The sequence below is a fragment of the Calidris pugnax genome, unplaced genomic scaffold (assembly GCF_001431845.1).
Source record: "Calidris pugnax isolate Ruff unplaced genomic scaffold, ASM143184v1 scaffold95, whole genome shotgun sequence".
In the NCBI taxonomy this organism is placed as follows: Eukaryota; Metazoa; Chordata; class Aves; order Charadriiformes; family Scolopacidae; genus Calidris; species Calidris pugnax.
This window is the reverse complement of record NW_015090885.1, coordinates 9,871,033-9,884,789: the sequence shown is the minus strand read 5'-3', so window position 1 is coordinate 9,884,789 and position 13,757 is coordinate 9,871,033. Positions and strand designations below refer to the sequence as shown.

The 13,757-nt window shown below is 40.3% G+C and overlaps 2 protein-coding genes across 3 annotated transcripts in view; both read left to right on the top strand.

Annotated features, from left to right (window-relative positions):
* LOC106891112 (suppressor of tumorigenicity 14 protein-like) overlaps positions 1-4,171 on the top strand; it is a 24,935-nt gene extending 20,764 nt beyond the window's left edge. Inside the window, exons 17-18 of the mRNA XM_014947413.1 lie at positions 1,029-3,103; positions 4,035-4,171. Coding sequence (XP_014802899.1) covers positions 1,029-1,187 — 159 coding nt within the window. The 3' untranslated portion in view covers positions 1,188-3,103; positions 4,035-4,171. The remainder of the gene's footprint in view (positions 1-1,028; positions 3,104-4,034) is intronic.
* Positions 4,050-13,757, top strand: LOC106891111 (chromosome unknown open reading frame, human C3orf52). 2 transcript variants are annotated; one of them, XM_014947411.1, is made up of 6 exons: positions 4,050-4,567; positions 7,599-7,722; positions 8,271-8,404; positions 9,296-9,366; positions 11,231-11,430; positions 12,420-13,757. In XM_014947411.1, coding segments are annotated over exons 1-6 (699 nt in total). In that variant the 5' UTR covers positions 4,050-4,399; the 3' UTR covers positions 12,422-13,757. The 2 variants fall into 2 exon arrangements, with proteins under 2 accessions (XP_014802897.1, XP_014802898.1); XM_014947412.1 differs by lacking the exon at positions 4,050-4,567 and adding an exon at positions 4,589-5,474.

Here is a 13,757-nt window from a genome sequence, read left to right as displayed (position 1 = left end):
GTCCCTTTGAGATCAGCCTCTTGGATTATCAAAATTGCCAGTATGACAGCAGCCTGAGAGAGAGGAAGAACTGTTCTGCCTTCTTATCACTAGATAATTTTGTTTGGTTGGATGATGAAACCTTTCTATTGTTACTCTTTTCTCGGTACATGGTTTTCTTCTGACCTCTTCCATGTTTTAGTTCCAACTGGGGGCAGCAAACAAACCCCAGGGTCAACTTGGAGGTTGCTGACTGTCTTGTATGTGGAAGGAACAGTTGCAGATGAGCTGCATTAGTAACTGCTCAGAGTTCTGTGAACTGGTCTGTTCACAGAAGGCATACAAGGTTAAAACAATGAAAGACGCAATGCATTTGTAAGCCTAAATGCATTTTAATCCTGTGAATTGAACTAAATGGGAATTTTACTTTTCTAACTTGCTGCACAGACCTGAATGTTGCCTTTGAGAAGCCAATTCTTATTTACACATTCCTTAGTCTTTGTTCCTTCCTCTCCCTCTATGAATGTATACACAGTTTTGATTATGAAAGTGGCTGACACTTAATTGTGACTGGTTTGTTTTTTGGGTTTGGGTCTGTTTTGGTTTTTTCTCTTGTCTTTTTTTTGATGGGGGTGCATAGTATCTTTCTGTTCCTATTTCTACCTTCCACCTGTCAACAATTTATGGTCAAATAGGAGCAGAATTCCCATTTTCCATCCCTGTATTCTCCTCTCACCATTCAACCTGTGATTGGTTGCATTATGAATCCTGAAATGGGACATTAGCAATGACTAACTTTTTGAACTACTTCTTGCCCTTGCTTTACACTGATTACTGTGCTACTTCTGCAAGTTAGAACAAACTGAATGACTATGTCATCTAGCTGGGTACATTCTATCCAGAAATAAGATTCTAATATTAAATTGTAATTTGAGAAAGAGAGGGGCAGGTATTTACTGTCCTTAATTAACCTAACTTTTGTGACAGCGCTCTCTGTGTGTATGTGTGTGCATCCACGTGCACTAATGGCTGAACTCCCTTCATTTTAGGGAGATTCCGGAGGTCCCTTGGCCTGCACAGGAAAGGGAAATAGGTGGTACCTTGCTGGCATTGTGAGCTGGGGTGAAGGATGTGCTCGGCGCAATCGTCCCGGTGTATACACTAAGGTGACAGTACTTTATGACTGGATTCGTCAGAATACAAATTGATGTGCCAAGGAGAAAAGATCATCTCCCTTATGAAATCTGCTTCCTACAGTGGTCTATCATGTCCATCTCTGATGACATAACCTGAAAATGCCAATGACTGTTCTTTTGTGAAAGAATGCATTTTCTTGATGGAGAAACTATCACTTGTTATCCATGTGGCAGTAACTGCTCAGATTCAGAGATACTTCAGATTCCTTATGAATTCATCTTCCTTATCCTAAGTAGCAGGAACAGCACTGCCTTAAAAACAAAATAAAATGGATTAGAACCTGCAGCAAAAATCCAGCCAAATCTCTCTTTTGCAAATTTTCTCCCCTGCTTCCCTCTCCGTTGCTAGCTACATATCTATATATGTTTCCACATACACATATCTGGATATTCATGGGCACATCCTGTATGTACTCAACTCATATATATTATGTTAGTGGTGTTACTGGATTCTACCCATAAATGATTGTGTGTCTTGAAAATACAAATACTGTAATCCGTATAGTGTACAAAGCTGAGATTAATTCATTCTCTAGTTACGCTGCTGTTACACAACTGTTCCTTTTTGGGCTGTAACCTGTATTTTCCTAAAAATATCAGATAAATAGTTCACAAATGCTAGGATGCAAGAAATTTTCATTAAAGAACTGGAAGAGTATAATTTAGATTCTTTGGGATGATGTTTAAATAAGAGGAAAGAAATACTTTTAATTATTGAAAAACAAACTTTGCTATTTTCTTATATTCTTTTTAAAATTTGAACATAGTTGTAGGGTCTCATTACAAGTGTATTCCCCCAGCTCTGTCTGTGGGATGCTTTGTGAATTTTAGTGTGCTCCTGGTGGGTTCACACTTCTTTTCCTGTTGTCCTTGTCCTTTAATGTATAAAAGAATAATGAAGCTGGCAGTTTGAATACTAGTCATTGCTGTCTACCACAGCACACACATTCTACAATACATACGTATGTGATCTTGTTTAGTTGTAGACACACCTTTGCAGCATGTGGGGAAAACACAGGAATGAGCTAGCACTGTGATCTTCACACACTGAGATTCCTGCAGCTAGCTCTGATAGTGCTTTTCCTTCCTTTCTTGTGCTAGTATTGGACATTCCCCCTCCCTGATGCTTGTGTAAAATTTACTACATAATCTATACCCTATATTTTAGGGAAGTTATTATCTTTAAAGGCTAGTCATTTGTTCACATCTTCCTTTTTAATAAACACACGCTGAAAATGCAAGTGGCTATGTTTTATTTGTTTTATTGTGCCTCGGAAACTATAATTCCCAGGTGCAATCAGAACTGCACGTGTACCTTGGAATTTTTTGAAAAGCTGAGCCTAACTTGGCCATTTTACTAAAGCATATTTTTAAGGGCACAAGCTTCTTTTCCTTATATGGAAACCAGAGATGTCTTCACTGTGTTAGAAAGCAGTTTTCCTGTTGTTCTCTTTTGGCTAAAAGCCTGGGCCAGAAAGTTCAGATCAGTCATTGACTTCCCATTTTATTTAAGAGTTTCTCATCTCTACGTCAGAAGGGTCAGTTGCTTCACATGCAAGAAAGGCACCAAGCGTGAAAGCTGTATCAACCAGACTAAAGAAACTCAACAATTCGTTGTTAAGCTCCTTCCTCAGATGTAAATAAAAGGACTTTGCCCTTTCCAGGGTGAGGTCCATAATCATTAACTCATTTGGCTTAGGAAAAATGGTTTGGTTTCAGGCAGGAAGGTAAGGTCTCTTGCTGTGAGTGAAAAGGAAATAAATGAAGTTCATCTCCAGCAGGAGTGCGAAGAACCATCAGTAAAAGGTTTTTTTAGTGAAGATGTCCCAGGTAAAATCTTGTGGATCCAGACAGACGTTTTGTTCTTCATGACTGCTCAGCTTCGTCCTCATTCCTCTGGAGTTTTAAGGATTCTCCAGAACCAAAAGGTAGGGTATGCAATTGTATTTCTTTTTATTCATTGAATTAAACTAAGCCATGTACTCAGCTTGATGGAGTGCCTTTGCATGGAAGTCTGTGACATGACATCAGGAATCTGAATCTCTGGGAATGCTTCAGGCATCAATACCCGGATGAGTTTCATAATGAGAAAATCTGGGGAAAGGAAAAGCATCCTCAGCATTTGGCAAGAAAAGGAGCAGTGCTGTGAGTGGATGCTTGGCCAGCAAGGGAAGGAGCTGGAGAAAGAGGCTATGTTTTCCTCTTAATCCACTGCTCTCCCTGTGCTGGGACAAGAGAATGAGCAAGAGAGCAGTTGCTGGCTGCCTGTCTGCCCAACCCTTTTGATCCAGAAGGGAAAGACATGCTCTGTGGGGAGGAAGGATAACCATGATGATGGAGTCACAGTAGGAGAAATGAGAGGAGGCAGGATGAAAGACACTGGAGAGGTGGGTGTAGGACCCAGCCTCTGGCTGCAATAAGTTGTCATGAGTGACTCTAAGAAGCATGGGAGAGTTCATGTGGGAAGATAGTGCCAACCAGATCTCAACTCCCACTATGATTTCTTTAATAAAAGCATGCCCTGTCGAGCAAAGGTTGAAATTGAAGCCATCTTCCTCTTCTCTTTAGATTTGTCCTTTTGTTGTTTTTTTTTTTTTACATGGAAGCAGCTTTTCAGGTTTAGGTTAGACAGTATGTGAATAGACATAAAAGGTTCTTTAACACCAGACATGATTTTAGACTGCATAAGAGCTAGAGAGAGGACAATTCATGGCAAAAAGATCAGCAGTGTTCATTTATTAAGTTCCCTTCACAACCTAACTGAACTTCAACCTATGTGTTCCTTGACTCAGTTTGTGCTGTTCAGAGCCACATCTGTTTAGCTGCATGGATAACAGCAATAATATTTTACTGTTTCAGGCGACAGCAGCAGTGAGAGCAGTCCGGTTCCTTTCAAAATTGCCTCAGCGAATGACAACGTTGCTGAAGGTTTAGTCACCTGCTTGTCAAGGGCTGGTACAGTAAGGTGGACAAACTGGAAAACCTAGTATTGCACAGCTGAGGGCTGCAGTTCTGACTACTGGGCGAATCGATACTTCCCCCGCCTCCCATTTCTCTGGAGCCAGCACAGAGGGACCTTCTTATTTGTCCTTCCAAGGAATTCCCCTTGTTTATCACTGTTTTGAGATCACTCCGGTGAAAACTATCCCAACTCTCCCTGTTGCCATCTCCACCCTCATACCAGAACTACTACTGACCATAGCTGCGGCTGAAACCAGAAGGAAATGAGTTGCCTCCGTGCTTGCTTCAGAGTCAGAGGTCCTCGCGCAGACAGAGCAGCTATGAAAAGGCACAGCTCTGCTCAGGAGCATGAGATTATTGAATTACAAGAAGATAATGTGGAGGAAAGTGAGGCTGATCATGAAAAGCCTCTAAATGCTCAAACAATAAAGGTAGGAATTTTACTGGCTCATATGACAGTTGCTGCTGGGGAAAATATTAAACAGCAAGTGAAATGACACTTTGCAGGATCTTGTAGAAGGGGTTTAATTTGTTGGGGAAAGGTTAGTCAAGTCACTTGAAAGTAACAGCTGAAAACCTGTTAAACATATTTCTTTTCCCCTTCTCAATGAAATACTCTAATATCAGAGTGGGATTTTAAGCTTTTTTATTATTATTATTATTTGTGCTTGGCTGTGAAGTTTAATTTGGGTAATGAAGTCATAATTGGTACTCTGAGTTTTTCTTTCTCTTTTCATATGCTCTCAGTGGGATTGGGCTCAAAAACAGAAAGGAGAAAAGTTGAAATCCGTAATAAAAGCAGGCTTTTTTTTCTGAACAAATTAATCAGAAAACAGCACTGCCAAAACAAGAATAGAACTACTGCAACAGATCATCTCTCTTTTTGTTTTTGAGTAATTTTAAATTGCTAAGAATTACGAATTTGTACGAATAGAGTGCCCCAAAGCCTCAGTTAAGACCAGCACGTGAGTCCTGAGGGAGGTAGCTCCCAGCGTTTAGCTTCAAGCTGTGGCACAGACTAACCCCGGCAGAGGAGCTGTATATACTCACAGGTGATTGTTGTACAACGGTGTTTCATTACTTACTCAGGAGCAGAGGGGATATCTGTGGCAGAGGGAAGATGTTTCCCCCTTTCCTGTAAGAAGGGCTGAGCCATCCCGAGAGCTCGGTGGTGTTAGTCACATCACCCCTCCCTTCCCGCTCCCGGCTGAGCCACGGTCACTGCTTCCTTGTGAGAGCCCTGCTGGTCGGCTCTGCCGGCTGATTCATGCCGCTGGTTAGGCAAAAAAAAACATTTACTCTACTGTATCAGGGGACAGCTGCCTCTTCTCTGGTCTGGTAAGATGAAGCAGCTTGCTGCAGGGTGGGAGAAGTTCTGGGGAGGTGCAAAGAGGAACAGGAGAGTGTGGAGGAGAGGCGGGGGCAAGCCAGATCCGCTTGGCTGCCTTGAGAAACTTTACCCTTAAGTTTCAGCGTAGCCTTCCCCTTCACAGAATGGAGTTTGCATTTGGGTTCTGTTTCTGCTGATTCTGGCAACCGCTTTGCTATCCTATAAGGACTGTTGGAAAATTACCACGCTCTGCTTCCTGCTCAGGTAGCAGCAGGTTGATTGGAAGAGCTGCCCTGCCTACAGGGGAGAGGTTCCTCTGCTGCTGCTCCCTCCTGGCAGTCTGGTGATGTAGATGGGCAATATCCAGAGGGCGTTGGCCCAGCTGGTAGGGGATAGTTAGAGAGCTGAATGTTTGCCTAAGTTCAAGCCAGTTTGCTATGCATGATTGAGAATTACACTTTCGTGATGGTCTAAATATGTGGCTGTATCGAAACTTGGACTTGGTAACCGTCTGCCTCAACTGATACTACTATGTCTGATTTCGCAGTTGTACTCTAGGCGGTAGTTACTGGAGAATTTTCTTTTTTTCAGATACAAAATGAAATGCTAGTGTCAAGCATTAAGCTGGAGTTTCGTTACCATAATACATTTTGAAAATCAAATACAAAATATATGTGTAAATACGACCACGCCTGACAGCATATTGCAAGCAAAACCAAACTCAGCCTTTGACTTTTATTCTCCACTAAAGTGAAGTTCTACATGTAGGGGTGTCTGCAGAGAGTTCCTTCCCTTTCTTTACCTTGACTCCTGGAGAAATGACTCTCGTAAGGTCTTTCTGTGGGTATCTGTTTTCTCTCTCTCTTCATCTGCCACTTCCAAAGAAGCTTCAAGCCAGCTGGTGGATGTCAGTTAAACTCAGTGAAAGGCTTTGTATTATAGTGGTTTCTTAGAAAGTTCAAAAGGTACAAGAAGGTAACCTGGGTTAGTGCCTCCAGCTAGCAGCTGGTTCCTGCCAGCCTACACGTGTGTGGCCCAGACAACCCACAGCATGTGTTTCCCTTTGCCTGGTACCAATGTCAAAAAGGACGTGGAGTTTACTGCTGGGTTTATGGTGGATTATAATGATGAATTAAAAAGGCAGAATTAATATGGTCTATTTATGAATTTGTGCCCTTCCTTCAGCCTTCTGGTTGTGCATTAGGACAGTTGGAGTTTTCTTGTTTTGCTATGGCATCTTTTTTTTTTTTTTTTTTGTTTGTTTTTAGAAACATGATATACGTGTCATTATCTGTTCTGTTGTTTTTTTGTTATTGTGATTTTTTTTTTTTTTTTTTTTGGTACTACTAGGGTAACTAATTTAATTTTTACCATGGTCTTAAATCTTACTAAAAACTAAGTGAAAGGCCAGTATTGTCCTTTCTTTCCTATATGAACATACATGCAAAATTGCTTTGATGAGAATTTCCTTATGATCTCCTAGAACAGATGAGATTTGGAATAAGCTTTCTGTCAAAAATACTCAATAGCCTTCAAGTTTCCAATCTTCTGAAGAAAAAGGGAGTTGTCTGTAAAAGTCTCAATTTTTTTAATGTGTTCTTTCATGTAATAATATCTCATGAAGAATAGTCCATCTGCTTTGGGTGCCGGCGTCCAGGAGCTATGCAGACTGATACCAGCAACATCGCAAAGGTGAATGATTCTGGAACTTCCTCCACAGACACCTTTTTGATTGGCAGGGGTGGCAAACATTAAAAGGACAGCTTACAGAAATACAAATCTAATTGATGTAGTTCAAAAAAAAAAAAAAAAAAAAAAGCCATGAAAGCACCTTTGTAGCACCTCAGCTTAATGGGCAATTCAGGAATTGGAAATTCTGAATAAATGATGGGAAACAATACGACTCTCACATAATACCCTGCCTGGGAATGTTCTTTGCCTTCTGCAGGTCTATGAACCCACCTGCAGCAGTACTTAATGTGGGAACCCCTGGTATAGGGTGGGTATAGCTTACCAATGAGATTCTCCTACCTATGTGGAGTTTTCTGTATTTAAATGCTACAGTAGAGCCACTTAAATATTTTTTCCTAGTGTATTTCATTAATCAACATTCCTCTTCCTTTTGTAACTAGGAGAGAGATCCCTGGAAATCATGCTCCAATGTTGTTTTCTGGAAGTGTAAACAATGGATGGTTATAATTACCATTTTTCTAGTAATCTTCCTGGTCATTCTCATCAGCCTAATTATTTATTCTAGTAAGTATCTCACTCTTGGTTTGTCCTCTAATAAAAATGTACAATATGTACAATCTAATATAACACAAATAGAACATTAGCATCCTTTAAACTCTGTAAACGGCCGAGGGGACTGGGACGCTGCCTGCAGAGGGTGGTGTGTTGAGTAGTGGACGTGTACTTTTTGTTTAGTAGGCAACAAGCAACTTGTATCCTGATCAGATGGCAATTCCAGTTTGTAGCTCAGTGAGAAAAGAGTCGGGGATGAGGATGGACGTGATGCTTGTAACATTGCAAGAAGTGCAATGGATCACTTGCGTCCTCTCAGGTGGTGTCAGTGCCTGTCGGGCTCCCCAAAGGGCTGATTTTTGCTAATGGGGGTGGGTGATTGATCTCCATGTGCTGTCACTTTTCTTCAGGTGACTTGCACTTTCTTTCTGTTACTCCCGGACGGTCATTACCTAGGAAATTTGTGAGAAAGACACCCTGAAGAAAGCTGAGGGGTTTTTTTCAACACTTCTGCTAACTGGGAATTTTTCCTTCCTTTTTTATATCCTGTTGAATATCAGATGTTTACACAGACGAGGATGACTACTGGGATTCTGATGCACTACTAAATAGTGGAAATTACCGCAATTTTTCAGGAACATTGGAATTAATGTGCGGTCTCCCACATCTTTCCTCTGAAAACATTACTAAGAGGGTATGTGTTGATATGGTTCTTAGCAAAGGTGATTCTGCTTGTAACATAGATTCAGTGTTTTCCTTTTTAAGGAGTTTGTTTCTCTGTTTAGCAACTCAGTCATTTGCAAGTCCGAAAAAAATCTGAGTTGTACTTTTTCTAATATAATGTTAAGTCCTGATCTAGGAAAAGGAATTGTCTGCTTTTAAGCACACAAGCTGTTTACATTGATTTAAAAAAAAAACACCACCCTGATGTTTTTTCTCTTTCCTAAATTTCAGTAATGGTTGGGATGTAGTCTTACCTTTTTATAGAATCACTGAATAATTTAGATTAGAAGGGGGCTGTGAAGTCATCAAAGCTGGATAACTGCTAAAAATCCTGTATGTTGCATTCTCCTGTAAGTACACAATGACAGTCTGGGTTTATAGCTGCCGTTTCCATTGAGCCATCACAGCTCTGAATTACGGCTGAAATAAGCTTGGCAGGCGTGGAAGTGCTGATTTTGACTTAATGTGGAAAGGGAATGTCAATACAGGGACCCTTCCCTCTATGAAGTAAGAGTAGAAGGGGGCTTTTATACAAATAAAACCCCAAGTCAACCAGCATAAATCGCACATGGCAACATAAGCACGTACTTTTAGTTCACCCCCGAATGCCTCCATTGTGTTAAGGTGACATAGTAATAAGATAATATAGTAATCAGTCAAACTCACAGATTAACTTGTCTGTGAAGCTTAAAATGATTGTGTACCTCTTCCAGGGCAGATATTTGCTGATATATGACCTTCAGCACCTGTGTTTATGCCCCTCAAAACACCTTGTAAGAATGATTTGCTGTACTTTCTTTTATGGGGAAAAGAGAGAATGAATGGAAGAAAATGTTTTTCTTTTCTTTTTTTTCTCTCCAAGTTAACAGACGTCTACAGTTCATCTCCAGCTCTAGGACGTTATTTTAGGTCAGCTCAGGTGGTTTATTTCAGGTAAGTAATTTCTGTCACCAAAATTATCTGAAATTTCCAAGCTTTTGATGAGAAATGCATGTGCCTATGTAAACATATGCAACATTTAAATCTGAGAAAAATAGGGTGTTTGAGGGAGTTACAAAACCAGTGAAAACTAGTTGAAGTATCCCCTCATGTAAATGACAAATGCTGCTAATTATATATAATGACAGTAACATTGTGCTGCTCTTAAGTATCACCTCTGCTGGTTTTGGTTCCAAATGCAGCCCTTAATAAAAATGTTCAAGGCTATTTATTAAAGGGAAATTAACTTCTGGAACCACTTGAGCTCGACACGGCTTAAATAGCTTTAAATAAATAAAACAGGGTTCACGGGGAGGGGAAAACAGTTCTGTTTCCAGAAGAGCTATAAAGCAACAGGGACATACAAGTCATGACAGCCAAACCAGCAATATTGCATTGCTGGTTTGCTTGGATCATTTTTCCCCCTCACTTTACTTTGGACAACATGAACAAATCTCAAAGCAGCAGTGTGTCAGAGAGACTGGTGGAGCAGGAGTCAGAGGCAGAGCAGATGGTAGAGTGGAGGGTAGGCTAGCCTGGGTGGGAGCTGCTTACACATGAAGGAGAAGCTCTGCCACCAAAGACTGATGGGGACAGAGGAGTAGCAGAGGTGAGAAGAAGAAGAAAATCATCCAGGCGTGCCTTGAAGAGGCAACAGAAAGATTCAAGCTGGAACAGAGGGAAGATCCTACTCTTGGCAGAAACTGACACTGGAGGGAGGTGAGGGAGTTCACTGTGTTTGAGACTGTAAAGTTCTAATATATGGAAATATCACAGATTCACAACAGGAGGGAGACTGAGCAACAGAGGGAAAAGTGAGGCTGGAAAGATCACCTGCAACATGGTCCTGCCATGGAGAGGTGGCAGAGGCAAAGGAAGACGGTCAGAGGGCTTCCTCAAGGACTTCGAAAAAGCACTGTTACGAAGGGGATTAGAAAGACAGGAGAAAATCACGGGAAGTAGAATTTTCAAAAGCCCAAGGTCCTTGAAAGAGCAAGGACAGAGGAAGAACCACCTGGGCTGGGGCAAGGGACAGTTGTGAGGGCACTCTGGGGGATGTGCTGCCCTGTATCGCCAGCCTTGGGCATGCTGGCTCTGCTCAATGAGTGAGCCTTATAGGTAAAAATTACAATTTACACACCAAATACAAAGCTGCAGTTCTGCATATTTATTGACTAGCTGATTTGTCTCTCTTTTCCTCTCTCTCTCTCTGCCTCTTTTTCTCTTTCCTCACCCAATTTCTTTTTTGATGTCCTAAATCCTGTGGCTACAAAACATAAACATCAAGTTGTAGGTAGGGGACTTGGTAGACCACAAGCAATGAAATCTTGGGAGATGGACTCCAATTTGGTGGTTTGCATAATCCACTCCAGAGCTGGGGTAGGAGCACAGCTCGGTTGTGCCAGGTACTGCTAAGCAGGAGAGCAAATCTTTCTGCAGGTTCTCAGCTAACCTATGCATGAGATATTGCAACACCTCCCCTCTTATCGGTAGGTACTTGTTAGACACAAGTGCTGAAAACCTCACCCCATTACAACGTGTGTCCACTTGCCCTTTACACATTTGAAAACATGTCCCAGTTTGGCTTCAGGTATGTGCCCAGTTTCTGTTAACGTCAAGAGGTGGTCTGAGAAGCGGGGGCCAAGGAGGAAACTGGAATCTTTGATGGAAGTTTTCCTGTATAATGCTTTTTTTAGAACAAGCTTAAAAAAAATCCACACAAACATTAGTATGAAGTGAGATTGCTCAAGAAAGAAAAAATCCGGTCATGACTTGAAGACATTCATACTTGACTTTTTTTTTTTTATTTGTTTTTCAGTAATGAAAACTCCACTGTATTATATCAGCTAGAGTTTTCTATACCACCATTGACAGAGGGGTTTATGGAAAACACAATGAACCCAGATTTTATAAGGAATGTTCTGCGTCAAAATATTTATGATGAAGATGATGCTTTTGATCCTGAGATATCTGAATGTGACAGGTTAAAGCTTGACCCAACTTCTCTCACATTAACATGTAAGTGCTGTCCATTAAAAGGGACTGTTTCTTTACAAAGATGTGAAGCGTTTACTTGAAAGAAGAGAATTCTTTCTGGAAAGATGTTGAGATTTGCTAGGAAATGCAATTTTCTTAACATTGTTGTGCAAAATATAAAATATTCAGTTTTCAGGAAAGTCTTTCCATGATTAGCTTATTACCTAGGATTCATTGTTTAGTCCTCTGATTAAAAATGGAATAGGGATGAGATTGGTTAGCTACAGACTCCAACCAAACTTTTCAGCTCTCCTCTTGCATTTTACTTATACAAAGAAAATCTTCTCCTATGTGTATGTGCCATAATGGGGAGACAAATAACTAAAATTATTTCTCCTCATTATATATTTGTATTTGAATGCTTATAAAAAGAGTTTCAATCCAAGTGAAACAGGATAAGTATTTTGGAAGTCAATTTCTGATTTTTTTTCACAGTCAAGGATGAAAAAGCTTTCTGATTTTTGGCTTTTCAGAGTTTTTGGGAAAAATTTTTTATGCACAGAGATACCTTTTAAAGGAACCTAATATTCATTCTTCCAGGTTTTCTAGGGAGTGATTCCAATTACTACCAGTGACTAGGTAGTAATTCCAATGCATTTAGGTTGTCTTGACCTAAATGTCAATATGAAAGTCGTATGAGCTTTGAAGCTTTACGGAAAACAATGCATGGAGCTGCTTCCCCCCACCTCCCATTGACTGAGCCACACCTATGCGCTTTCAGAATAATTCTAGGCTAACACACTAACATCAGTGCATATAAGATTTGTGCTTACGTCATATTGATTTTTCTTGATACTCTTGGTACTCAAGAGAACAACAAGCCATGAGTTCTAATCCTCAATATCATTTTGCTCCTTGTATATTGACAGGATTCATAGAAAACACATTGCAAAAGGGACAGGAAAGAATATGCTGAAATATCTAACTAAAGTTTCATTTGGATGTTAATAATGTACTGTTTTAACTTTCAGAGTAATGATGGAAAGACGACGCCTCTTCCTCACCGTCTAGAGAGATGGTCTTCTCCTATCTGTTAATAGCTCCCTACCCTGGGATTACTCATTCGGCAGAAATTCTAAAGACATTGTCCTGTAAATACTGTCTGTGAATCAATGTTGTAAATGAGAAATGTGGTATATTTATAACAGTGTTGTACTCGTAAACATCACTACCTCCTTCTTTATAGTTGTCCTGATATATCAATAACACATTTCGCTCTTGTGAAAATTGTGTCTTGCCTGACGCATCTCTGTTTTGTCTTGCCTTACGATTAAAACTGTTTTTCCCACATGAGCTTTAAAAGCAGTCTTGCACATGGTTCCTTTCTTCTGCTCTTGGATTATCCAAAATTATCTGCACAGATTCATCCTTGGTGCTCACTTCCTATGCTCAGGTTTGTTACTTTCCCCCTGCCATCTTCATGTGCCTTGTTTCCCTGTTGTTCTTTCATAGAATCATAGAATCGTCTAGGTTGGAAGAGACCCTTGGGATCATCGAGTCCAACCATCTACCCTACTCTACAAAGTCCTCCCCTACACCATGTCCCTCACAAAACAGCCTGAAAACTTAAATATACTTCCTATTCTCTCTAATTGCATGCAAGACCTTTGCTTCTTAACCGTCATTCCTTTGTTCATCCTACAGTCTTCCTGGGTATCTATTCTATTTTTATATTCTGTAATGTGAAATAGAAATGAAGAAGGAAGAAACATGTCTTGTTCATTAATGCACCTGAATGCAACAGGAATCTTGAAAGGGCCACATTAGCTGTGTGCTTTAGTAATTAGCCACTAGTACTTGTAAAAAGACAGTTATTTGATGTGTATTTGTAAATTCAAAGAGAAACTAGTCTATACCCTAATTACACTCTCTGCCCCTGCAGGGGGGATAAAAATGAACAGGTGCAAGATATTTGCCTTAATAAGGCAGCAAATAGTTCTTGTTTACAAGAGATCAGATGAGATGACCAGGGCCAAAAGGAAAGTCCAGAAGCAGGCCATATAGTCCTGTGTGACACGGGAGTTATAGCCAGTAATTGATTGTAGCATGAAAATTAAAAAACAAGCATTAACTTTAGACAGAATGTGATGGATTCACTGCCATGTTAGTGAAGTGTAGCTTCTTGTTATTTGTTTATAGCCAGTATAACTGCTAGTACAGTTGGACAGACAAACATACTTTATGAAACCTTTTGTATTGCGAGAAATATCTTACGGGAAATTGTTTCTCTTTTTCTACTATCACTGGTTTATTTAAGGAGTAATATGACAATTTTACTATGCATTAAAATATTTATTTTTACTCTTAAA